Source organism: Cygnus atratus, chromosome 28 (assembly GCF_013377495.2).
Source record: "Cygnus atratus isolate AKBS03 ecotype Queensland, Australia chromosome 28, CAtr_DNAZoo_HiC_assembly, whole genome shotgun sequence".
NCBI lineage: Eukaryota > Metazoa > Chordata > Aves > Anseriformes > Anatidae > Cygnus > Cygnus atratus.
This window is the reverse complement of record NC_066389.1, coordinates 2,178,149-2,201,149: the sequence shown is the minus strand read 5'-3', so window position 1 is coordinate 2,201,149 and position 23,001 is coordinate 2,178,149. Positions and strand designations below refer to the sequence as shown.

Here is a 23,001-nt window from a genome sequence, read left to right as displayed (position 1 = left end):
GACTTGGGAGGGATGCTGAAGGGTCTGCACCTTGGGGGGGCACAGCACCCCGGTGAGCACAGGGGCTGGGGGCTGCATGGGGTGGGGGGGGTCCCCGTGCTGGGGGGGAGGGGGCACGGTGGGTGCATGTCCCGGTGCACGAGCCCGCGGGGTGCGCTCAAGTCTCTTTATTCCCCCCCCCAACCCCAACCAAGGGGACTTTGGGGACACCATGGGGACACCACGGGGCCACGCGTCCCCTAGAGCAGCGTGGCCAGCTCGCAGCCCTCGCCGCAGCCCCCGCGGCCCCCCAGCCTCTGCCGCCGCTGCTGCTGGGCCCCCTCCCTGCGCCGCCCGTGCTCGGGGGGGCCGCCCGCCGCCGCCAGCGCCTCCGCCGACACCGAGGTCACCGGCGAGGAGCCGCCGCCACCGGGCTCTGCGGGGAGAGAGGCAGCGTCCGGCCCCCGAGCGACACCCCCCCAGGGGTACCCGGGGTCCCCCCCCCAGCCCTACCGGGGTCACCGCGGTGCCTCGAGGCCCCCCCCATCCCCAGAACGCGGTGGTGGCCGGGATGAGTCCCCGTGGGAGGGGGGCACGCGACGGGGGGGGGCCGCACTCACGCTGCTGCTGCCGCTCGAGGTCCCGGAGGGCGATGGTGGAGAGGGGCCGGGGGGGGGCTCCGGCACGGTACAGCTGCAGGGCCGCCAGGAGGTCGGACGCCAACGCCACCTCGGCATCCCACTCGTAGCTCTCGTCCACCGAGGTGTCCCTCCTGCGGGGACAAGTGTCAGGGGGGGGTCCCATCGCCAACCCCCCCCCCCCCCACATGCCACACCTCGACACCCCGCTTGCACCCCCCAGTGCCCCTCCGAGCGCATCCTCACCTCTTTCCAGCACTGCTCAGGGCCGGCTCCGTGCTCACCTTGCCCTCCTGCCAGCTGCCCCCAACCCCCGGGGGGGTACCGGGGCCGGGCCCCCCCAGGGACGGTGCCAGGGAGGGGGGGCGCAGGAAGGAAGCGCTGCCCCGGCCGCTGCTCTGGCTGGTCAAGCTGCCCCGCAGCAACTTCTCCGGGGGGGCCACATCCCCGGCTTCAGTCCTGTTGCAGGGGGGGCCACGGTGGGTTGGCTCCGGGGGGGCCGGCCAGGTGGGGGGGCCAGGCAGAGAGGCCTTGGCAGGGCCCAGCGGCAGCTTGGGGGGCTGGAGGAGGGTGGTGGCGGGGGGGGGCCGCGGCCTTGGCACATGGGTCCGTGCAGTCCGGCCCCCGCCCGGGGTGCTGGGGGGGAGCGGGGGGCTGCGGCGGTTCCTCGGGGGGGGGCCAGTCGCCGTCCACGCACATCTCCTTAAAGAAGGGCAGGCTCAGGTACTGCAGGATGCCGCTCTGGGCTGGGGGGGCCACGGCACGCTGGGGGCTGGCGGTGGTGGCCGGGGGGGAGTCCGGGGGGGGGCCCTGGAGGGGCAGCGAGTCCCAGCGGGCGCTAGGGGGGCCGGGGCTGTAAGGCAGAGTGGCGGCGGAGGCCACGGGGCTGACATCGACGATGCACAGGGCGGCCGCTTCGGCCACGGGGCTGCTGCTGCCGTAGCCGAAATAGCGGCCCCGGCGGTGGCCGGACGGCGCTGGGGGGTTCCCGGGGGGCCGGGGCCGTAACGCCACCCCCTGGCGCCAAACGGGCTCCTTCTTCTCCTCCGGTTGGGGTCCCCTGTGCGTGGGGGGGTCCCGGGGCGGGGGGGTGAAGCCGCTCTCCGTCTCGGCGGTCTCCACCACGAAGCGGCCGTCGGGGCCGCGGCGGATGCGCTCCAGGGGGACGTGCTCCCCGACGTGGCTCTCGTAGACGGCGTAGCCGGATCCGGCCCCCGCGATGCTCAGCCCCAGGCTGGTGCCGGCTTTTTCGCCCCACAGCAGCGCCCGGCGCAGGCTGGGGCAGGGGGACGGCTGCAGCTTCAGCTTGGCCGCGCCGGCCGGGCTACCAGCGCCGTGAGAAGGGCTGGAAGGAAATGGGGAACGGCTGCGGGATCCCTGTACCGGCTCGTTTGGACGCCCCCCGTAATTGGGGGGCTCACGTTGGGCATCCCCTGGGTGGTGCTGTGCCCTGCAGGACTCGGCAGCCCTGCTCCGGCTGCTCCCTGCTTGCTTTCTTTGGACACGAGCCCATGGAGGGGAAAGCGGAGCACCCACGGGTGCTCCGAGCCCGGCCCTGCTCCCGGTCCCTGCCCCAAGCCAGCGGATGGATGACGATGGGGGTGGGGGGGCGCAGCGAGGTGCGGGGGGAGCGTGGCGTGGCACGACTTACTGCGGAGCAGGGAGCTTCTGGCTGGGGGAGAAGACGAGCGGTGGATCTGGAAGGTCATGAGAACACACGGGGATCACACGGCGAGCAACGCATGGCGATGAGGAGGAGACGAGAGGAGAGGAGAGGAGACGGCGGCACCCCCGCGGCCCCCCCCGGGAGCCCCCAGCCCTGCCTGGCCCCGTCCCCTCCCCGCCGCCGCGGCTCGAGCCCCCCGGGAGGCGCAGGATGTGGCCGGCTCCTACCTTGCCTTCGCTTCTGGATGCGCGCGGCGCGCCGGCGGTTCATGATGCAGGCGGCCACGGTGCTGAAGATGACGGCCACGCTGAGGAAGCAGATCCCGCCGATGACCCCGGCCAGCACTGGCTGCGGGAGCAGCTCGGGGAGCTGGGTGCGGGACGGGTACACCTCCATGCCTGCGCCGGACGGGAGATGGAGCTGGGGCACCCGCTCAGCACCCCAGAGCAGCCTCCAGCACCTCGACAGCGGGGGACGGCAAAGCCTCAAGGGCTGCAGAGGGACCTGCCCCCCAGGGTACTGGCAGTGGGGGTGCTGGGCAGGGCTCCCCTGCTACCCAAAACCGAAGCCACGCGAGAGGCGTGCGCGGGGACGAGCGCTCCCGCGGTGCTTGCTTTGCAGGACGCAGTCCCCGGTCTAGTTTTGGGGCTGGAGCCCCGAGAAGGGGATTTTGTTTGGGGGCAAACGCCTCCCTCCCTTGGTTTCTGCCTCCGAGCTGGAAGAGCGGGCGGGCGCAGCCCAGCCCCTACCTGCCGTGGAGACGTTCACCGTGTTGCTGGGGTCGCTGATGTAGCTGCCAGCGAAGGCCACCAGTCGGAACTCATAGAAGGCGTCCTGGGGGAGCAGAGCGCCGTCAGCCTCACCCCCTCCTTGCTGCGGAGCACCCAGCGAGACCTCCCCCCCCCCCGCCACGCACGACCTCACCTTGATGAGCCCTGGCACCAGCACCTGGCTCTCCGTGCCAGGGATGGAGCGCTCCAGCACCTCCCAGCCGCCCTTGTCCTGCCGCAGCTCCAGGGCGTAGCCGCTCAGCGCCACCGAGAGCCGGGCCGGGGGCTCCCAGCGCAGCAGGACCCCGCGCGATGTCTCGTTGGCGGTCAGGGCCTGCGGCGGGGACAGGAAGACGTGCACGGTCATGGCCGGCGGCTCCGGAGGCACTGTGGTCACTGGGAAGCCTGGGGAGAAAGGGGACGCTGGTAGGGGTGGCCGGGGAGGGAGAGCGGGGTGAAAACTGGAGCTTCCCGCGTGCTTGGGGGGGGGCGGTTCGGGGGGCTACGAGGCACCGTGCTCTTACCCCTGGGCACGGAGGTGACGATCTGGCTGAAGGGGCCGCTGCCCAGCTTGTTCTGGGCCAGGACGCTGAACTGGTAGCTCGTGTCCGGCTGCAGGTTCTCCACCAAGAGGTGCTGAGCCCCCGCCGGCACCGAGAGCGACACCCAGTCGTGGTGGGCGCGGGGCGGGTGCTTCGCCCTGCGGGGACGGGGGAGCCGTGAGCCCACGGCCGAGGGACGCGGAGGGGGTGGGGGCCACCCGGTGCCACCCCCCCGGGCGGGGGACTCACAGCGGCGTGTACCAGACGCTGAACCTCTGGAAGTAGCCCCCGTCAAAGCCCGGCTCCCAGGAGATGTTGGCCGCCAGCAGCAGCGGCAGCACGGAGACGTTGGTGACGGCGTGGGGACTGGTCCCTGGCGCCGAAGGAGGAGAGAAGCCGCATGGGACCGGGGCAGCTCGGATAACCAAGGCCCAGGAGCGTTTCCACGCCTTCCACCCCCCCTCCCAGCCCCCCAGTCTCCGGGGCGCAGCACCCACCAGCGACGCCCGCCCGACTCACCCAGCACGTGGACGGAGGTGGCGGTGCTGACGCTGGCCACCGGGTTGGTGGCCGTGCACTCCCAGCGCCCGTGCTGCTCCTTGACGAGGGGGCGGAAGACGAGGCTGCCGTTCCCGTCCACCTGGGCACCGCCCTGCCCTGCGCTGCCCACCTGCGGGGCAGGGACACGCTGATGGCGGTGACATCCCCGTCCCTGTCCCCATCCCCATCCCATCCGCAGCGACCCCACGCCCCCGGACCCTCGCAGGACCTTGGTCCATCCCCCCGGGGCTGGTTTGGAAACAGAGGGGCAGGATTTTGCCCTCGTTTCCTACAGAACTGAAGGTGACACGAGCAAAACTCCCCTCCCGTGGGACCCCGGGCTTCCTGTGGGGACAAGGACCCGGGGACTACCCACGCGATGATGTCCTGGGAGGACAAAAGCCACGTTGCGCCCCCCAGGTGGGCTTTCCCCAGCGTGCTCTGTACCTTCCCCCAGGTGATGGTGGGTGGGGGGTCCCCGTGGGCCGAGCAGGGGATGACCAGCTCCCGGCCCACTTCCTGGAAGTATTCCTCCTTGGGGCGCACGGTGAAGGCGGGGGGGTCCTGGAAGAGCCACGCACGGTGCTGGGGACAGTGGCGGGGACACGGCACGCCGGAGCAGCAGTGGTGTCCCGTCCCCCCCCCCCCCCCGCCCCGTCTGCCCCCACCTTGAGCAGGACGCGGGTGGGCCGGGAGGCACCGGCGGTGCCGTAGCTGTTGTAGGGGGTGCACGTGTACACCCCCAGCGCGTCGTCGTTCCCCGTGGCGATGACGATGGAGCCGTCGGGTCGCGCCGACCAGCCGGGGAGCTGGCGGGAAGGGTGCGGGGGTGAGGTCGGGGGGCTGCGGGGTGCAGGCGGGGGGGCGCGAGCGGCCGTACCTTGCCCAGCTCCAGCGGGCGCCCGTCCCGCGTCCAGCTGACGGAGAGCAGCGGGGGGTTGGCCCTGGTGGGGCACCGGATCACGCCCCGCATCCCCTTGGGCAAATGGGTCTCCGGGAGCATGGTGGTCACCTGCGCCGGATCTGTGGGGACACGTGGGGTGCTGGGAGGGTGCTGGGGACCCCGCGGAGGCCGGTGGGGCACCCCCGGGCTCTTACACAGCACGGTGACGAAGGCCGAGGCCGAAGGCGGCTTCCAGAGCCCGTTGCTGGCGACGCAGGTGTATTTGCCGGCGTCGTCCGGGGTGGCTCGTTGCAGCAGGAGGCTCCCGTCCACCAGGATGCGGACCCGGGCCTGGAGGTGGCTGCGAAGGGAGGAGAGGGTGGGAGTGAGGGCACAGCAGGCACCCGAGACAGGCGAAGCTCTCCGGCACGCACCGTGCCCCAACGCACCCGTACTCGGGCTGGGTGGGGATTCGGCAAGGTCCCCGCGCCTTCGTCCATGACAGACAGCCGCCAGGAGCCTGCGGCCACCTCGGTGCCACCCCCAGCACCACGTCCCCGCCGTACCTGAGGTGGAAGACGTTGCTGCTGCCCTGGAACCAGGTGTAGGTGAGGTTCCCCGGGTACGCCTCGGCCTGGCACGCCAGAAAGGCATCTTGAGAGATGTTAACGGTGACGTTCTGCGGCGGCACCACGATGACGGGCGGCCCTGCAGCGTGGGGCGCAGGGGACAGTGAGGGCCTGGGGACAAAGCCACAAACCCCGTGACGCCGCCAGGGCTCGGCGAGCCGCCCCGCTCCTACCCTGCACGAGCACGCGGGTGGTGTGGGTGATGGTGCCCTCCTTGCTGGAAGCGTGGCACGTGTAGGTGCCCGCGCTGGCGCGCTCCACCACGGCGATGCTCAGCGTCCCGTTCCTCACCTGCAACGTCACCGGTGGCCACCGAGGCTCTCGGGACAGTGGCGCCGTGGCCAGGGCTCGCTCTCCAGCCACGTGGAGCCGTGTCGCTGTGCCCCCCTGAGACTCGCCCCCCACCCCCAGTCCCACGGGGGACACCGGCGCTTCGCCGTGCTCACCTGCACCGCGTCCCCGCTCTGCACGGCCAGGTCGCTCCGCTTCCAGATGACGACGGGCTGGGGGTTGCCGACGGCCGTGCAGGTGAGGCTCAGCGCCTCCCGGTCCCGCACCTCCACGAAGGCTGGGGGGGTCTCCAGGAAGGTGGGGGGTGCTGCAAAGGCAAACGCAGACCCTCAGTCCTGGGAACGAGCGGATCCAGCCCCAGCCCCGCGAGCTGCGGTGATGGAGGGATCCGCAGCAGGCAGGTGCTGCTCCTCCTGCACTGGGGGACGATGAAATCCTCCCCCCATCCTCATTTCACAAAGCCAAGCGGAGCAGGTGCAGGCACGGGGCGCGCCACGACCGCTCCCCCACCCCAAATCCAGTGCTCAGACCGGGCTCAGCACCCCGAGAGCAGCACAGGGCAGAGCAGGCGGCAGCCTGGGCTCGCGCCGGCCCCAGCGCCCGCAGCCCCCGTCCGTACCGTTGACGGTGAGGTGGATCCAGGTGCCGTTCTGGAAGTCGGCGTCGGCGCTGGGCCGGTCGAGGAAGAGCACGCGGCACTCGTACCAGCCTTGGTCCTCGGCGCGCAGCAGGTCGATGCGCAGCGAGGCGCCTTCCTCGATCCGCACGCGACCTGCCGAGCCAGAAACGTTTGCCGCGGGCAGCTCGGGGACGTCCCCGTCCCCAAGGCCACCACCTCCACAGAGCACCCGCCCATGCAGGGACCTCCCTGTGCCCCGAGCACGGTTCCCTGCTCCCACAAAGCCCTCGAGCTGGCACCAAAACCCCTCCCCGGTGGCTTTCGGCACCCGCAGCCTCGGCTCGGATCTCCCCCCGAGCCCCCCCTCGGGAACCCCCCTAAGCCCCGGCCACGCCGGGCACCCCTGCACCTTCCTGCTCCTGGCGGTGCTGAGGGGTCTGGATGAGCCCCTCGCCTGCTCTGGGGGCACAGGGGGGCTGCTCGATGGCGGGGCGCTCGCCCCGAGCTGGCCCCTCTGATGAGGAGGAGGAGGAGGATGAGGAGGATAAGGACCTCAAGCAAGAGCGAGCGCAGCCCCCTAATCCCCCGGGCTATTATCAGAGCCATAATCGGCTCAGGCATGCAGCGGGCAATAGGCTCAGCACCACTGGGGTGCACTCAGCACCGTGGCACCCCCGGACCCCGCTACACCCCTGGCTCAGCCCTGTGTGTGCTGTCACCCGAGGTGGCCCCTTGGGACTGTGCTGCGGGGCAGGGCCACGGTGGTGACAAGCACCCAGAGGTGCCCAGGAGCAGCAGGGGTTTTCCACAAAGAGGGTTTTCCTGGAAAACCCTGAAATTATCAGCTTCAGCCGGAGCTCGGTGTCCCCAGAGGTCCCCACTGTCCCCACAGGTCCCCCCACGTGGGTGCTGCACCCGGCCAGACGAGCCCAGTGAGGCGGAGGAGGAGGAAGAGGAGGAGGAGGAGCGGCAGGACCTGGCAGGCTGGTCGGGCAGGGCGGTTTGGGGATGGGATCTGTGCAGAGACGCGTTGTGCGGACGCAGCACACCGACACGTGCTCCCCGAGTTTCTTCCAGCCCCCCCAAATCTGCTTCTCCCCACGGCTGGGGGCCGATGGATGTAGCCGGGTGCCTTCGGCCTCATCCTGCGCCCGCAGCACCAAGCGGCAGCGCGAGCAAACCTCGAGCACGAGCGGGGACGTGGGAGCAGCGAGAGGGACGGGAGCCCTGGGCCCAGCAGGCTGCTGAACAAAGGTCCCTTTGGCAGGGCTCCGAGAGCCCTGGGGACGCCCCCAGCCTCCCCCTAATCCCCCCCGCGCCGGCCCCAACCCCTCCTCCTCCTCGCCCAGCGCCCGGCCGATAACAAAACCCAAGGAAAACAACAAAACCGCCGCTGCCCTCCCGCCCGGCATCCCCCAGCGCCTGGCAACCGCCATTCAAAGGGACACAAAGGGGACGCAGTGGCTGGGGACCACCAGCACCAGTTTATGGCAGTGGGGACGGCGGGGGGAGAAACGGCCCCGCCACCCCCAGGGACACGAGGGGCTTTCACGGGCACAGCCCACCCTTGTCCCCAAGGTGCCCCAAAGTGCCTGGGTGACACAGGTGGCGGCGCAGGGGCTTCCTGGGTGACACCTCAGCCGCTCTACCTGCTCCGAGCTCTCGGCTGTGAGGCTGAGCCTGGAGGCCCCTTGCCTGACCCCGGGTCCCCCCCAGGAGGATCGAGGGCCAGCTGCCACGGTGACAACCAGCAGCCCCCCTCCGTGGGGTCCCTGTCCCCCCCATCCCCACCATCAGGCCCGGGCGCAGCGCCCTGGGGTGTCGGTGGCACCGTCGGGGACAACGCCGAGGGCTGGCGGGACACGGGGAGCGTGCAGCAGGATACGGCCGAGCCCTTTGTGCTGCGAGCCCGCGGGGAAACCTGAGCTCCCGCAGGTAACAGGAGCCGGGGGGCCTCCGGGAGGCAGGTGCCGAGGCTTTGGAGTCACCACGGGGTTTGGTGGCGCCGCCGGTCCCACGAAGCCAGCGCAGAGCCACCAGCGAAGGCGCTGGCAGTGGGGAGCAGCCACGGCTCGCCCCAAAATTGCTCCTGCCCCGTGCTGGAGGCTCCTTCCTCACCCCTACCTGTGTCAAGGCTCCACCCGCAGCACATTTTTTTGGCAGTTTCGGCCGCGGAGGCCAGATCCTGTCGGACGTGGGACGATCCCGCTCCGCGGTCCTGCCCTCCCGTCGATCCCAGAGGCTTCGGGGCCGGGCCCAGCCCCAAACTCCGACCTCCCCCCTTGGCCCCGAGCACCCCTTGAAGGCGAGGAGCGGCCTCCCACGCCGTGGCCCCGCTTCGCTCCAAATCCCGGCGCCGCCGAGCGGCTTCACCCAAATCCCTTCCCCGAGTGCGGCTCACCCGGGGCGCCCGCCGCCACCCCCGGGGCCCTCGGCGGGGACGGTGACCCGCGGGGGACGGAGGCCAGCCCCACGCCTCGCCGCCGCCGCGCTTAATGCGCTCCGACAGCGCTGGGGCCCGGCCGAGGGGCGCGGGGCGGCAAATCCATCCCGAGCAGGGTGCCCAGTGCCCGGTCCATACGGTGCTTGGTCCGTCCGATACCCGGTGTGCCCAGTGCCCGGTGTGCCCGGTGCCACTTACCGAGGTACTCGGGGTCGACGCGCGGCGAGTAGAGGCCGAACTTGATGAAGATGGGGAGGACGAAGCCGACGCGCACCCACTCGATGACGTAGAGCGGCGGCCGGCTCTGGCGGGTGCCCAGCAGGTCGCAGCCCAGCACAGCGCTGTCCCCGACGCGGCCCACCACGGCCCCGCTCGGCCCGCTGCCTGCGCGGGGCACCGGAGACACCGGTGGCACCGGGAGCACCGGTGGCACTGCGCCCCGCTCCTCCCATCCCGTCCCATCCCGTCCCGTCTCGTCCATCCCGTCCCATCCCACCCTGTCCGGTCCTGCCCGTCCCATCCCATCCCATCCCGGTCCCGTCCCGTCCCATCCCGGTCGTTCCCGGTCCCAGTCCCGGTCCCGTCTCCCCTTACCCTCGGCCCCGGTGCCGGCGAGCAGGCTGAGGAAGGCCGCGCGTAGCCACCACCGCATAGCCCAGCTCCCCGGCCCGCGGCTCCCGGTGGCGGCGGGGACAGGCGGCCGCCGAGCGGCGGGCGGGAGGGTCACCGGGCACCGGCGACCGGTTACCGGCTACCACCGGGGGTCCCCCGGGGGGTCAGGGCCGCAGCTCGGGAGGGCTCGGCCGGGCTGCCCGCGGCGCTCTGGCCCCGGCCGGGGGGCGCTGGGGGCTCCTCATGCCCGCCCCGGGCCCCGCGGCTCCGCTCCCCGCCCCGCGCCGCCGCCACCGGGCGGCCGCCGCCAAAGCCACGGCGGTGGGAGGGGCGCAGGCAGGCCCCGCCCCGCCGCGCTGCTGATTGGCCGTTCCCTTGGCAACGGGTGTTCCCGCCGGCGGCCAATAGCGGGGCGGGGAGGGGAGCCGCGGGGGATGCTGGGAGATGTAGTTCTGGGGGAGTGGGGATGGGAGGGGGCACGGAGGAGACACGGGTGTGTGGCACGGGTGGGTGACATGGGTGTGTGACTGGTGGGTGACACCAGTGTGGGACACTGGTGTGTGACACAGGTGTGTGACACAGGTGTGTGACACTGGTGGGTGACACAGGTGTGTGACACTAGTGCGGGACACAGGTGTGTGACACGGGTGGGTGACACTGGTGCGGGACACAGGTGTGTGACACTAGTGCAGGACACAGGTGTGTGACACTGGTATGTGCCACAGGTAACGTGCCATGCCGTGCTGTGCCACACCGCGCACAGCCCACACACGTGCCACCCCATGGCACACCCGTGACCGCCACCAACCCCCGGCCGCCCCCCGTGACCGTCCCCACCTCGGGGCTCTCCCCCTGCCCTCTCGCACCCCGGCCGTCACCCCTCTAATCCCATCCTCATCCCGTCCCCGTCCCCTACGGCCACCGGAGCCGTGTCCCCAGCCTGCGGAGCTGAGCCGGAGCTGGGCCGCCCGCCAGCCTGCGGGCTCTGGTGCTGGGGGCACCGGTGAGGGGACAACCCCCATGTCCCAGCCCCACGGGGCTGCCCAGCCAAGCGTGGCCATGCCGGGTCCCGCTCGGTGTCATGGCATCCCCTGGTCAGGAATGTTGGTGCTGAGCCCCTGTCCCGACCCCCTCCCCAGGACAGGGGTCCTCCTGTCCCCCCCCTTTTGGCCCGGCCTGGCACAGCCCCCGGCGCACGGGAGACTATTAAGGCCAGAGCTAAAGTAAGAGGAGTTAAAGTAAATAATTCTGCGGGTAAGCTGCTTTCCTGCATCTCACAGCCCCATGGGAGTCCTGTGGCTCCCTGGGCTTAGGCGCCGCGGCTGGACCGCGCCGCCCCGTCCCCGTCCCCTTTCGTGTCCCCAAATCCTCCACGCGGGGCCTCCCCCCCGGCAGCCGCTCATGTCCTGGGATGGGGCCAGGCAGATGAGCCACCCCAGATGTCCCTTGTCCCCACATGGTGCCGCAGGGCCCTGGGGCCATGGTGTCACCCATGGGGGACGGACATGGATGGTCCCCGAGACCCCAGCCAGGGGTGCTGGGTGGCACCGAGAGCAGCTCCGCGCCACTTTGGGGTGCCCGCATCCCCACGGCCACCCTCCTCCCATCCCTGCCGGCTCCCATCCCAACCGCCCCAAGCCACCACCCTCGCGTGTCATTCCTGAGGGACGATGACGGCGTTTTGGGGTTTCAGGGGGATGTCTGGGGACGCTGGGGCTGCCTGGTGGAGGTGACAGCCCTCCACAGCCCTCCCAGCCCGCGGCGCAGGGGCCGCGCTGGCACCCAGCGCGTGCCGGGCGCTCCCGGCCATGTGCCGCGCGCGCAGGAATGGGGACGGTGACGCTTCTTGCACTTAGGATTTAAATGCCACCAAGGTTAGGAGCAGCTGAGAAGAGATTTTCAGGATTGGGCTTTTGGACGGAGATGCCTAAATTCCAGCTAAGCTTCCGTTTAAGCATCCACGTCCCGGGCCGGCCCTGGGGCGCTGACGTGGCTGCCGTCCTTCGCGCAGCATCGCCGCTTTGGCGAGCGACCAGCTCCGGGGCTCGCGGGCTGAGACCCAGGATGGGGCCCCCTGCACCTCAGGGTGCAGCCGCAGGCATCCCCTATTCAGGGGTGCCCTGAGGAGGCTGTTGGGTACCGAGCGGTGAGGTCTGGGGATGGAGGTTTGGTGCCGTGGCCACGTTAGGGGGTGGCACCAGGTCACTGCAGAGCGGCGGTACCTGGATAGCTGGTGAAGGGGGGTCCCCGGTCGCAGCAGGGGTTCTGTTCAAACAACGAGGTGGAAAGGAGCCACGGGAAAGTCCTTTAATGGGGGGCGGGACGGACGGTGGCACCGCAGGGCTGGGCAAGGCTCCCCCAGCGCATCAGAGCAAGCATCTCCTTCGACCTCCGTCTGGCACACGCTGCTCGGGGAGAAACTCCTGCTCACGCCTCCTCGATATCCTTTCCAGCGCTGTGGCGAGGCAGATCCGTGTTTAATTTGGGCTTTCAGACCCCACAGCTGTTCCTGCTGTGACCCCATCAGCACAGGGAGCCCCCCCGGGAGGGCTGCACCTACCTGAAGCGCTGGTGGAACTGGATCACAGCTTGCTCCTGCTCCCGCGTCTCAATGGAGCCTGGCCGCAGCCTGCGGATCTCCCGGATGGCGTCGCCGCCGCTCATCTTCTGCGTCTTCACCAGGTAGCAGGCCAGCATGGTGCCCGTCCGGCCGTGCCCCAGCATACAGTGCACCGCCACCGCCTGGCCAGCGCACCCGTGAGGAGGGCCTCACCTCCCTCATGGTGTCACCTCCACCTTGGCGTCACCTCCCTCTTGGTGTCACCTCCCTCTTGGTGTCACTCACCCTGGCATCACCACCCCATGCCGGTGTCACCTGCACAGCATCACCCCCTTGGCATCACCCCCCTCTTGGCATCACCTCCCTCCTAGTGCCACCCCCAGTGGCATCACCCCCTGTGTGTCACCCCCCGGGCCGTACCTCCCCGCGGCCGTTGGCCTCCTCCACCAGCTGCAGGAAGCTCTGGATCTGCCCGGGCGTCGGGGGGCTGAAGTCGGGCACGCGGATCCGGTGGAGCTGCACCGCGGGGCAGCAGCCGTGGTGGGGGGGCGGCCGCTCCGACAGCGACACCAGGTGCCGCACGCCCTGGCCCAGCAGGAACCGGTAATGCCCCGGCTCCCGCGGCATAGCCAGCCCCGCCAGCCGCCCCTGTGCCACCCACGAGAAGTTGGGGGGCTCCACCATCGCCTGCGGGGAGCGGCACCGTGGGCCGGCGCTGCCACGCGCCCTGGGGACGGGGCTGGGCTGGGGAACCCTGGTCAAAACCAGGGGACCTCTGGCCAGAACCCCCCAGCACCGCAGGGCTGGGACCCCCAGGCTATGCCCCCTAGGACCCCCCAGCCAGGACCCCCCAGCCAGCACCACAGAGCCGGGACCCCCATGCTGTGCCCCCTAGGACCCCCCAGACAGACCCCAAGATCCCAGGCCAGGCCCCCCAGGCCCCCAACCAGGCTCTCTAGGACCCCCCCACCCAGGGCCCCTAACACCCCTAGCCCAGGTCCCCCCAGGACCCCCGGCCAGGCCCCTCAGAGCCCCCTGGCCAGGCTCTCTGGGACCCCCCAGCCCGGGGCCCCCCAGCCCTCTGCCAGCCACCCCCAGCCCCCCAAAACCCTGCCCCCCCCCCCCCCAAACCCGCGGGTCAATCTCCCCAAGCCCTACCCCCCGCCCCCAGGCACCCCCAGGCCCCCGGACCGGCTCCCCCCGAATCCCCCGGGGCCCCCCAACCGGGCCCGGCCACCCCAGGCCCCCCCCTTCCTTGTCCCGGCCCCAACCGGCCCCGGGCCCCCGCCGCGCACAGGCCCGCCCCCGCCGCAGGCCGCCCCCGAGCAGGCCCGGCCCTGCGGCCTGCTCCCACCGGGGGCCCCGCACCGGCACCGGCCCGGCCCGGCCCCCTCCGGAACGGCCCCGGGAACCCCCCCCCCAGGGCCCCGCCGTACCGGGGAGGCCGCTCGGCGGCGGAGCGGGGTCCGGCAGCGCCTGCACTGAGCGCCGCAGGCACCGGGAGGCGGCGGCGGTGCCGAGCTCCGGGCCCCGGGGATGCAGCGGGGCTGAACCGAGCGGGGGGGACCGGGACACGGCGGGGGCCCGGGGCTGCAATGCCCGGGGTTCCGGGGCTCCAGTGCACGGGGTCCCGGGGCTGCGTCCCCCGGGGGCACCGGGACACCGGGGCTGAAATCCCAGGACAGCGGCACACGAGGCTGCAGCCCCCAGGGCACCGGGACACCGGGGATTCTCCGGAGCTGCTCCCCCCGGCGAGTACCGGGACACGGGGCTGCCCCCCCCCCCCACCCCGGGACATCGGGACACGGGGGCTGCCCCCCCCCGGGACACCAGGACACCGGGGCTTCAGCCCCCCTCCCCCCCAAGGGACATCAGGACACCGGGGCTGCACCGTTTCTGCATCCCCCGTGATGCCAGGACGCTGGGGCTGCACCAACCGGGGATACCCAGCACCGGGGCTGCCCCCCGGTTGCCCCCTCCCGGTGTTTTGCCCCCACCCAGCTGCCATCTCTGTCCTCCCCCCCCCCCCCCCCCCTTTTGTCCCCAACCCTGGTGGCCCCCCGGTTGGTTGGGAAGCCCCAGCTCAGCCCTGCTTCGGCCTCACGGAGGGGACGTGTTGGGGTTGTCCCCAGGGTGGGACAAGGGGGGCACCTCTCCTGCGGCCCCCCCAGGGATAAAATCCCCCGCTGCTGCTGCTTTTCAGCCCCATTTATTCATATATTTGGTGCCGGGTGGTTACGGGGAGTGGGGTGGGGGGTTACATGGTGGGGATGGGGAGGGGGACATGGGGACATGGGGACACACGACCCCGGTGGCAATCACAGCTCACTCAGGGCACGGCAGGGCTGGCCCGGGCGTCATCCCTTGAGGTACACCTCGCCGTGGATCTTGTAGGGGAAGTTCCTCCAGCCGAAGATGGGGGCGGGCGAGGGGCTGTTGTACATGGCGGCCCTCACCTCCCTGGTGGTCAGCTCCCTGTCCCACATGTAAACGTCCGAGATCTCCCCCACGAAGGACTGAGGGGCGTCAGAGCCGCCCCCGAAGACGTCCTGCTCCTGCCCCAGCGTGATCACGGCCTCGGCGCCCACCACGTAGTCCTTCTGCAGCCCCTTGCGGGGCCACGGCGTCCCGTTGAGCCAGAAGCGCACGATGCTGCTGGGGGACTCCCAGCTGGCGCAGACGTGCTCGCTCTTCAAGAAGCTCTCGGGGACGCGGAAGGTGACGAACTTGCCCCCCACGTAGAAGCGGTACTCGGTGGGCTTGGGCTTGAAGAGGAGGATCTCGTTGTCCTGCGCCTTGGTGGCGTAGGAGAAGAGGCTGTGGGGCCGCGTGAGGTCCGTGTAGGAGCGCAGGCACACGGTGAAGTTCAGCAGCGGCTGCTCCGGCTTCACCCGCACCAGCACGTAGGAGTCCTTGGTCTCCCGGGGAAACACGAACACTTGGTTTACCAGGTCTGGGAGAGGTGATAAAGAGGTGACTGTTCCTGGCATGGGGAAGGCATCCGGCCAAATCTCCCCAGGGGAAATGGCCACCGCCAGACCCAAGGGTGGCTGCCACCACCAGCCCCAGAGGTGGCCTCCACCACCAGACCTTGAAGTGGCCTCTGCCATCAGACCTCAGGGTGGCCTCCGCCGTCAAGACCAGCCACACGCGGGCTTCTGATGCAGGGCGACAGGGGCACACAGTGACAGCTTGTCCCCAGCTGTCCCCTTGTTCCCCAGCCTACCGTCTATCCACAGGTCGTAGGTGGCCACAGCGGCGCCCAGGGGGACAGTGGCCGTGCAGGTGTAGGTGCCCAGGTGGGACTTGTTGAAGGAGTTGAAGATGAGGACGTTGCTCTGGCCCTTCTGCAGGGGGTCGCGGCTTCCTTCCTTCTGCCACAGGAACTCCTTGACGCTGAGCTGGGTGTCACCCGGGTGTGGGGGCACACCCTGGGGGTGGCCGAGCTGTGGGGTGGGGGGGACATGTGCCGGAGGGCGGGGGGCGCCTTACCTGGCATCCCCAGTGACCTCGCAGGAGAGCATCAGCTGGTGGTACATGGTGGGTGCCGGTGGGTAAGGCTGGATCCAGGCGGTCATTTTTTCTGCAGCACCCAGACACGGGGACAGGGCTGGGTGAGGGGAGTCCCCAAGCCCCCTGCCACCCCCACGGGCAGCCCCGTGTTCCCCCGTGCCACCTCTTGTGGTGCCTGGTGTTACATCCCCACTGCCTGCCCACTGCTGCTCTGTGGTGCTGAGCCCCCCGCTGCCACCACCGCTCCATGCCCCCCTGCACCCCCCACCCCATCCCCAATCCCCGTGGGACCCGGGGGGGGGCTCCTGGCACAGCCCCTCCATCCCTACCTTCTGGGGCAGCGAGGCCGAAGAGCCCTGCAAGGACGAGGAGGCAGAGCCGCGGTGTCCCCATGTCCCCATGCACCCACCGAACCCAGCCACTGGCACCGCTGTAGGGGACAAGGGGGAACCGAGAGCCACCGTGCCGCGTCCCTGGGGGCCGAAACCCTTCCTGGACGGGGAGCACAGCGCTGTGGTGTGATGTCTGCCCCCAACCTTTGTCACCAAGTGCTTGGGGGCAGTGACCGCTGCGGGTGCGGGGATGTTTGCTGAACGCCTTTGGGGACTGGTTTGCTTCAGGGGCCGTGGCCCCAGCGAGCTGGCAGGGAGCCTGGGGACATGCGTGGGGACAGGGGACGTGGCCCTGGGGGCTCGCACCGAGCCCCACGTGCCCATCCCAAATCATTCCTGCTATTCCAGGTGTGTGCCGGCCCTGTGGATCCATGCCTTGGGTTCAGCCTTGCGTTCAGCCCTTCGGTTACTGCTACAGCCCCCCGACATGTCCCGCAGCCCTGGGGAGCTGCCCAAAGCCTCCCACCCCCCCCTTTAACCCCCCTCATCCCCAGGAATTTATTTCTGCTCACACCCATCCCGTCAGCCTCGCATGGAGAAGCTCTCACGTTGCTGCTGGTTTATTTTATTTATCTATATATACGGGAAGGGGATGACCTTGGGTGTCACTGGGGCAGCACAGGGGGGCGTTGGGAAGGGAAGGGGCACCCCTGGGTGACTCTGCCAGGCTGGGGATGTCCCCATCTCCCCACGGCATCTGTCCCCCAGGCATGGGCTGTGGCCCGCGGGTGGCACCTTGACATGCGGGCGGCTTGCAGAAGCAGCGATGGGGACAGAGAGGGGACAGCGGGGGCTGAGGTGGGCTCTCAGCGCCCCAGAGCCTCCCGGAGCCGCGGTTTCACCACCACGTCACCCTTGGTTTCGTAGCTCAAGCTCCTCCAGGCCAGCAGGGCAGGCGGCAGGCGCAGGGACTGGTAGGCAGCTCGCATCTTGTCCGGGGACAGCCCCGCATCCCACAGGTGGACGTCGGCCAGCTCGCCCGTGAAGGAGTTATAGACGTCGAAGCCGCCCCCGAAGGCGTCCTGCTCCTGCCCCAGCAGGATCACGGCCTCGGCGCCCACCGCGTAGCCCCGCTGCAGCCCCTTGCGGGGCCAGGGCTTCCCGTTGAGCCAGAATTCGGCGATGCCGGTGGCCGACTCCCAGCTGGCGCAGACGTGCTCCCAGTCCCCGCGGCCCTCGGGGACGCGGAAGGTGACGAACTTGCCCCCCACGTAGAAGCGGTACTCGGTGGGCTTGGGCTTGAAGAGGAGGATCTCGTTGTCCTGCGCCTTGGTGGCGTAGGAGAAGAGGCTGTGGGGCCGCGTGAGGTCCGTGTAGGAGCGCAGGCACACGGTGAAGTTCAGCAGCGGCTGCTCCGGCTTCACCCGCAGCACCACGTAGGCATCGCTGGGGTCCGTCCGAAAGACGAACACCTTTCGGTAGAGGTCTGGGGGGGTGACAGAAGGGACGTGGTGGCCTCTGAGCCTACCCCCCTGGGAGATGTCCCCCGCTGTGCCTTTGGTGCTCCAGTGTCCCCCAGCTCCACTGGCATAAAGCAGAGGGCTGCCAGAGGTGGCTGGGGGCATTGGATGGGGCTGAGCCACTGCATTGTCCCCAGGGATGGGGATCTGGATGGGACCCCCTTGGCTGGGCCGCCCCCCCCATGTTCCCACACCCCTGGGTTCTCCGCTCCCTGCTCTGCACCCCGGTGCCAGCCCTGGTCCCCTCGATGTCCCCCTACCTTCCTGGGCGGTGACACCGGTGAGGCCAGCAAGGACGGTGAGCCACAGCTGCAGCCTGCCCATGGTGCTGGGTGCGGCCGTCGGTGCTGGCACCCACGGGTTTATCGGCTGCCGTGGGTGGGAGGGAAGCAGCATTCCCCAATCCCAGCAGCCTGGCACGGCCCGGAGGGGGCGATTTCATGCTGTCATGCGGCCGCGAGACCCTGCGTCACCGCTGGCACGGGGCTCCCCTGGAGCCATGCCCTGGGCGCGTGCCCTGGTGTAGCTTAGGGCCACCGCAGCCCTGGGTAAAACCCCCAAATTTGAGCCCAAAGGCGCCTGTTGTCCCTCACCTGAAGCTCTTGGCCACGTCCCTGGGCTCTGCTGGCCCCATCCCTGCATTGAGGCCAAAGGGACAGAGCCTGGGACCGGAGCCGTGGGCAGCAGGTGGCAGAAGAAACCGTGGCAAACCCGAGAGGCTGAGGGTCCGCTGCAGCCTTTGTGTCCCCTGAGGGTGTCTGAGCATCATCCGAAGGGGCTGAACGTCCTCCCAGGGCGTCCGTGTGTCCTCCCAGAGTGTCCATGTGTCCTCCTCTGAGGGTGGCTGGGGCTGGGGGTCAGTCTGATCGGGGAGTGGGAGGATTTCACTGCTGTGGGGATGGCCGGAGGGATGCACGAGCATCCAAACACATCCCCGACCACCCCGGGGCAGCCTGAGACACGGAGCCCGCTGGCTGAAGGCACTGGAGGAACCGGGGTGGCTGCATGGGGGCAAATTGGGCTTGGCAATGAAGGTGCAGGGCTGGGTGCTGGTGTGGGGGGGTGGTGGTCTGGGTTGAGGGAGCGCAGTCCGTGCATGGATGTGCTGGGGGGCAAAACCGGGCGGCACCCAGCTGCGGGCGCCCAACCCCTTTTTGGGCACGATGTCCCTTATTTTAACAGGGACACCCCCAGCTCCTCGGGGGTCAGCGTGCTGGGTGCTGGTCCCTGGGGGTGGCTGGGGCCCCCATGCCCCTCGCTGCTCTCCCCCCCCCCGAGCTGCTCCAGCTCCTTGCCAGGCTCTTTGGCACCCCGCGCGCCTCGTGACCGCGGCCGTCCCTAATGGGAATGGATGAGCGCCAGCCAAATGCCTCCAGCGCCAGACATAAATCACCCGGCTTCCTGCTAACAGCCCGGAGAGCGGCTCCAGCATCGTTAACGTCTCCCCCTAATTTGAAGGCACGAGGAGCGGCTGCTGCTCGCTTCCATCCCGCGGCCTGGCGGGCGTGCTGCGTGTCGCCCGGCCGGAGGTGATGGATGTCGCTGCAAAGCCGGCACTCGCCAGGGCTGGGCATCCTCAGGAAACACTGCCTCATCCTGCTCAGTACCCCAGGGCCTCATCCTGGCCACCTCTGTGCCGAGCAGCTTTCACTGGAAGCTGATGGCGTGGGCAGCAGCAGGGGGTGAGGATGGGTGTGGAGTATGGGTTTTGGGGAACCCTCCCCACCCCATTAAACCAGGCCCTGTGTGCAGCTCTGACAGACTCATTTATTGCAGATAATCTCCGCCGGGCGATCACAGACAGGGTGTTTATCTTGGCTTGTCAGGAGAGAGCCAATAATCCCCCGTTGGTGTGCCCGTGGGGATAAAACACCGCTGCCGCTGCCCTTTCTGCTGGGGCTGACCCCTCCCGGGGGGCTGGGGGTACCCTGGGGACGTGGCTGTTGTGCAAATCGGGCTGTCTGGCCCCAAACTGGGTGGCTGTGGGTGCTGAGAGCCCGGTGGTGACCCCAAAGAAGGAGCGTGATGGAGTTGGTGGCCACGCTGAGGCTTTCTCTTGGCTCTGCTGGTGGGGACAGGCCAGGAGTGGAGGGTGCTGGGGGGACAGTGCCACCCATGGGTGTTGGAGGACCAACGTCACCCATGGGCAGCTGGGCTCCGCCGGCCCCCTGGCGGTGGTGCCGGGGTCCAGCTGCTGCTTTTGGGGTGCCAGGGGTGCTCAGAAGCCGCCGGCAGCGCCCACATTGCGGCAGCAGAGCCCGGCGGCGAGCAGCACGGCGGGCCCCAGGCAGCAGTGCAGCACCCCCAGCGCCTCGCACAGCCCCAGGGCGTAATCAAACCGCTCGAAGATGCCGCAGGTGCTCTGCAGCAGCTCGGCGTGCAGGAGGAAATCCACGGCCAGCCCCACGCTGTAGGGCACCCAGAGCACGAAGAAGAGCCAGCTCGCGCCGGCCCCGGGCCCCCAGCCCGCTCGCTGCCCCCTGCGGACCAGGGCGGCCACCAGCAGCGCAGCCGGCAGCAGCAGGAAGACGCAGAGGCAGGAAGCCAGGTGCAGCAGGTAGGCGGGCGAGAGGACGTCGACGTTTCGGCGGATGCAGCTCACCTCCGGAGCCGCCACCGTGCCGCCGGCAAGCGCAGCCGGCAGGGCCAGCAGCAGCGCCCAGACCCAGATGGATACGGCCAGGCGCTGGCTGCGGGGGTCCCAGTGGCTCCAGACGCCGCTGCAGCACCCGCTGGCCACCAGCAGCCCATGCGCGAAGACGCTGCAGTGCCACAGCAGCTGGGTGACCTTGCAAGCCCCTGCGCCCAGCCGCCAGCCCTGCCCGATGCCCGCCGCCACCGCTGGCAGCACCGCGGCGAAGAGCCCGGTCGCCACCGCCAGCTGGGCCACCAGCGCTCGGTGGTGTGGCCACGCGTGGGGACACTTGGCCAAGGCCACCAGCAGCGCACCGGTGGCCAGGGCGGCAGCGACGCAGGTGCTGGCCAGGAAAGCGGGGGCTGCGCGCTGGAAGAAGGGGCAGTAGGTGTTGTGGCAGGGCTCGGAGGCGGTGTAGTCCACGATGTAGTCCTCACTGGTGGTGAAGTTGCCCAGGAGGTCCAGCAGGTTCACAAAGGTTCCGTTCTGTAGGACTTTGGGGCTCTGAGAAGGAGATCGGGGGGGGTGTCAGGTGCCCCGATGGCTGTGGGATGGCACCCGAAATGTCCCCTCTGATGGCCGGGGGGGGTTGTACTTCCCTGGCGCTGCCACCCAAGCGTATGTGGGAACAGCTGGAGCTGGGGCATCCACGTGCGGCATTTATCGGGGAGGGACACCCTGGGCGCAGGGGTCTGCCCAGTGCTGATACCTCGGGGCTGTGGGCTTGGCCCTGCCAGCCCCATTTGTGCAGGAAAACCCAAATTTTCTTACAGCCTCCAAGGTCGGTGCGAAGCCGACCGCGCTGTCTGTAAGCATTTCCCAGCTCCGAGACTCAGCACCCTGCACCCACCAGGGCTGGGGGAGATGGGCAGGGATCTGTGCTGGGGTGCCCCGTGGGGGTCTGGGCGCAGCTGGCCAGGGGCACTGGGGGTGCTGAGAGGTGCTGGGGCAGTGCAGGAAGGGAAAAGCTCAACAGGCGTGCGGGAAAGCTGGGAGCGGGCTCACCTCGAGATGCTACTCTTTGAAATACAGAGAAAACCGCCCGCTCCGAGCGCCTGGCGGGATGGGAAAGAGGTGGAAGGGGGGGGGGGGAAGCAGCAGGGCAGGGAGAAGCACTCACCACTGGGATGCAGTTGCCCATGATGTGTCCCCCGGGATGGCACCCGCTCCTCCAGGCGCTGCGATGCTGCTGCGTGCGGTGGCGCAGCTCAGCCACGCGTGCTTGCCGATGGGCACCGTGCGCCCTTGCACGCTGGTGCACGCTCACCCTTGCACGCTCTCCAGTGGGTGCTGTGCACACTGGTGCACGCTCGCTCCTGCTTGGGCTCTGCTCCTCCGGCTCCACGGGGATGAAGGACTGCGGGGCCGAGATAAGGGCTGCCTCCGTAACTGCTCCCTCCCCACCTTGGCAATCACCTCCGCCAGGGCTGAAGGAAACGGGCGGCCACCGCTGCCGGTAAAACTGGTGAGCTGCCAGCATGAGCAATTTCTCGAGCAGGAAATGATCATTTCTTGGCAGAACGACTCAAGTTCATTAAGGAATTTTGTTTACCGGTGCCCCGGCCATGCAGACACTCCTGTTGCTGGGTGTAGAAAACCGCTCTCCAGCCCCGTGTTGGGGTGCAGGATGGGTGCCGTGGGTGCAGGATGCGGGGGATGCCGAGGGGATGCCAGATCCTGCGGGGGACCCTGGGGTCACCCTGTGGCGCCAGAGGCTGAATCACCCATCCCTGTGCTGCTGCTCAGTGGGGTGCCAGTGGGCTCTGGTGGCACCAGGTGGCCCTGGGGACCCTCGTGCTTGGTGGGAGCATCCTTAGAGGGGGCTGAGGAGGTGGGCTGGGGGCTTGGGGCTGAGGGGGTCTCCATGGGGTGTGCAATGAGCTGAGACATGTCCCCCTCACACCGTGCACTGGGGTGAGCTGTGTGTCCCCCCCCCCCCCGCCTTGTTGCCTCCGGCCCCCCCTCATCCTGCATCCCAGGGTGGGGGGCACGGCCGTGGCTCACGCGGGCAGACGCAGAGACGAGCAGCCAGGTAAGGTGTGTAATCCAGATATATTTATAGGATTATTTTCCGAGATTAGCACAGGATATTAGAAAGGTTATAAAGTAACATCGACGTTCGTTGTCTCCCTTTTATGTACATACAAGAACACAGCACAACAACACAGCCCGTCCTCTGCCCTGCCCCACGGCCACCCCACGGCGTGCTCAGAGCTCCGCACAAATATGGCTTTCGTGGTCTATTGAGAGTTCAGTGCCCGTGCCCCACGCCCTGGCCCGCTTCGGATGCCCTGGTGGCACGTGGTGGACACAGGGCTGGGGGTCCCCTGTCCGCGCGGCCAATGGAGCCCCCACGCTCCAGGAGGGGACACTGGGGCTCGGGGAGGTGGCTTGTGCCCCACCGTGCGGTGATGCTGCCCGGCCTCACTGGGTGCCAGCAGCTTGGGACACGAGCCTGGTGTCCGCTCCCCTGTGACCACAAGTCCCTCACGTCCCCGTGCTAGTGCCACGGCACGCCCCGTCGCTCCCTCGTTCCCACGGTGTAGCCCATCATCAGCCACGGCACGTCGCACCACCAGCCCCACACTAGTGCCACGGCGCGTCCCACCGGTGACACAGCACACCCCCCAGCGACAGGACTCATCCCACTGGTGACACAGATGTCCCACCGGTGACACAGCGCGTACCCCCAGTTACACAGCGCATCCCACTGGTGACACGGTGCGTCCCACCGGTGACACAGCGTGTCCCACTGCCAGCTGTCCCGGGAGCACCTCTCCAGCCGTGACCCGTCACCTCTCGTCCCCGCGGCCCCCTTGGCACCGTGCA

General features: G+C 69.5%; 5 protein-coding genes across 8 annotated transcripts; all 5 read right to left on the bottom strand.

Moving 5' to 3' along the window:
* Positions 1-239: 239 nt before the first annotated feature.
* On the bottom strand, positions 240-9,652 carry IGSF9 (immunoglobulin superfamily member 9). Its single transcript, XM_050715908.1, is given in 21 exon segments — positions 240-415; positions 600-751; positions 864-1,207; positions 1,209-1,962; positions 2,269-2,314; positions 2,511-2,681; positions 3,033-3,117; positions 3,208-3,458; positions 3,578-3,753; positions 3,845-3,968; positions 4,115-4,265; positions 4,583-4,699; positions 4,804-4,944; positions 5,016-5,158; positions 5,234-5,379; positions 5,585-5,726; positions 5,821-5,938; positions 6,094-6,245; positions 6,558-6,710; positions 9,199-9,384; positions 9,595-9,652. Coding segments are annotated over 21 exon segments (3,786 nt in total).
* Positions 9,653-11,905: 2,253 nt separating this feature from the next.
* On the bottom strand, positions 11,906-13,859 carry DUSP23 (dual specificity phosphatase 23). 4 transcript variants are annotated; one of them, XM_035571674.2, is made up of 4 exons: positions 13,609-13,840; positions 12,593-12,859; positions 12,173-12,354; positions 11,906-12,067 (listed from the first exon to the last, which is right to left on the bottom strand). In XM_035571674.2, exons 2-4 carry the CDS (start codon positions 12,854-12,856, stop codon positions 12,040-12,042), a joined length of 474 nt encoding a protein of 157 aa, XP_035427567.1. In that variant the 5' UTR covers positions 12,857-12,859; positions 13,609-13,840; the 3' UTR covers positions 11,906-12,039. The 4 variants fall into 4 exon arrangements, with proteins under 4 accessions (XP_035427567.1, XP_050571861.1, XP_035427566.1 ...); XM_050715904.1 differs by having other exon boundaries at positions 12,593-12,820; positions 13,609-13,718; XM_035571673.2 differs by having other exon boundaries at positions 12,593-12,916; positions 13,609-13,715.
* Positions 13,860-14,364: 505 nt separating this feature from the next.
* LOC118261039 (serum amyloid P-component-like) lies at positions 14,365-16,230 on the bottom strand. Its single transcript, XM_035571678.1, has 4 exons — positions 16,015-16,230; positions 15,665-15,755; positions 15,399-15,568; positions 14,365-15,125 (listed from the first exon to the last, which is right to left on the bottom strand). Exons 1-4 carry the CDS (start codon positions 16,076-16,078, stop codon positions 14,530-14,532), a joined length of 921 nt encoding a protein of 306 aa, XP_035427571.1. The 5' UTR covers positions 16,079-16,230; the 3' UTR covers positions 14,365-14,529.
* A 485-nt stretch (positions 16,231-16,715) lies between these two features.
* Positions 16,716-17,867, bottom strand: LOC118261034 (serum amyloid P-component-like). The gene is made up of 2 exons (XM_035571671.2): positions 17,798-17,867; positions 16,716-17,503 (listed from the first exon to the last, which is right to left on the bottom strand). The coding sequence occupies exons 1-2, from the start codon at positions 17,859-17,861 to the stop codon at positions 16,884-16,886; spliced, it is 684 nt and encodes a 227-aa protein (XP_035427564.1). The 5' UTR covers positions 17,862-17,867; the 3' UTR covers positions 16,716-16,883.
* A 1,888-nt stretch (positions 17,868-19,755) lies between these two features.
* Positions 19,756-21,313, bottom strand: ACKR1 (atypical chemokine receptor 1 (Duffy blood group)). Its single transcript, XM_035571686.1, has 2 exons — positions 21,293-21,313; positions 19,756-20,676 (listed from the first exon to the last, which is right to left on the bottom strand). The coding sequence occupies exons 1-2, from the start codon at positions 21,311-21,313 to the stop codon at positions 19,756-19,758; spliced, it is 942 nt and encodes a 313-aa protein (XP_035427579.1).
* Between the last annotated feature and the right edge of the window lie 1,688 nt (positions 21,314-23,001).

Bases quoted from the DNA above. Each gene is read 5' to 3' on its own strand.
- DUSP23 (XM_035571674.2), bottom strand. From the start codon at position 12,856: ATGGTGGAGCCCCCCAACTTCTCGTGGGTGGCACAGGGGCGGCTGGCG. The intron at 12,355-12,592 runs GTACGGCCCGGG...TGCGCTGGCCAG, and splicing joins AGGCCAACGGCCGCGGGGAG to GCGGTGGCGGTGCACTGTAT. The intron at 12,068-12,172 runs GTAGGTGCAGCC...GCCTCGCCACAG, and splicing joins CAGTTCCACCAGCGCTTCAG to CGCTGGAAAGGATATCGAGG.
- LOC118261039 (XM_035571678.1), bottom strand. From the start codon at position 16,078: ATGGGGACACCGCGGCTCTGCCTCCTCGTCCTTGCAGGGCTCTTCGGC. The intron at 15,756-16,014 runs GTAGGGATGGAG...TGGGTGCTGCAG, and splicing joins CGGCCTCGCTGCCCCAGAAG to AAAAAATGACCGCCTGGATC. The intron at 15,126-15,398 runs GTAGGCTGGGGA...CACCTCTCCCAG, and splicing joins CTACGACCTGTGGATAGACG to ACCTGGTAAACCAAGTGTTC.
- LOC118261034 (XM_035571671.2), bottom strand. From the start codon at position 17,861: ATGGGCAGGCTGCAGCTGTGGCTCACCGTCCTTGCTGGCCTCACCGGT. The intron at 17,504-17,797 runs GTAGGGGGACAT...TCACCCCCCCAG, and splicing joins CGGTGTCACCGCCCAGGAAG to ACCTCTACCGAAAGGTGTTC.
- ACKR1 (XM_035571686.1), bottom strand. From the start codon at position 21,313: ATGGGCAACTGCATCCCAGTG. The intron at 20,677-21,292 runs GTGAGTGCTTCT...TCTCCTTCTCAG, and splicing joins TGGGCAACTGCATCCCAGTG to AGCCCCAAAGTCCTACAGAA.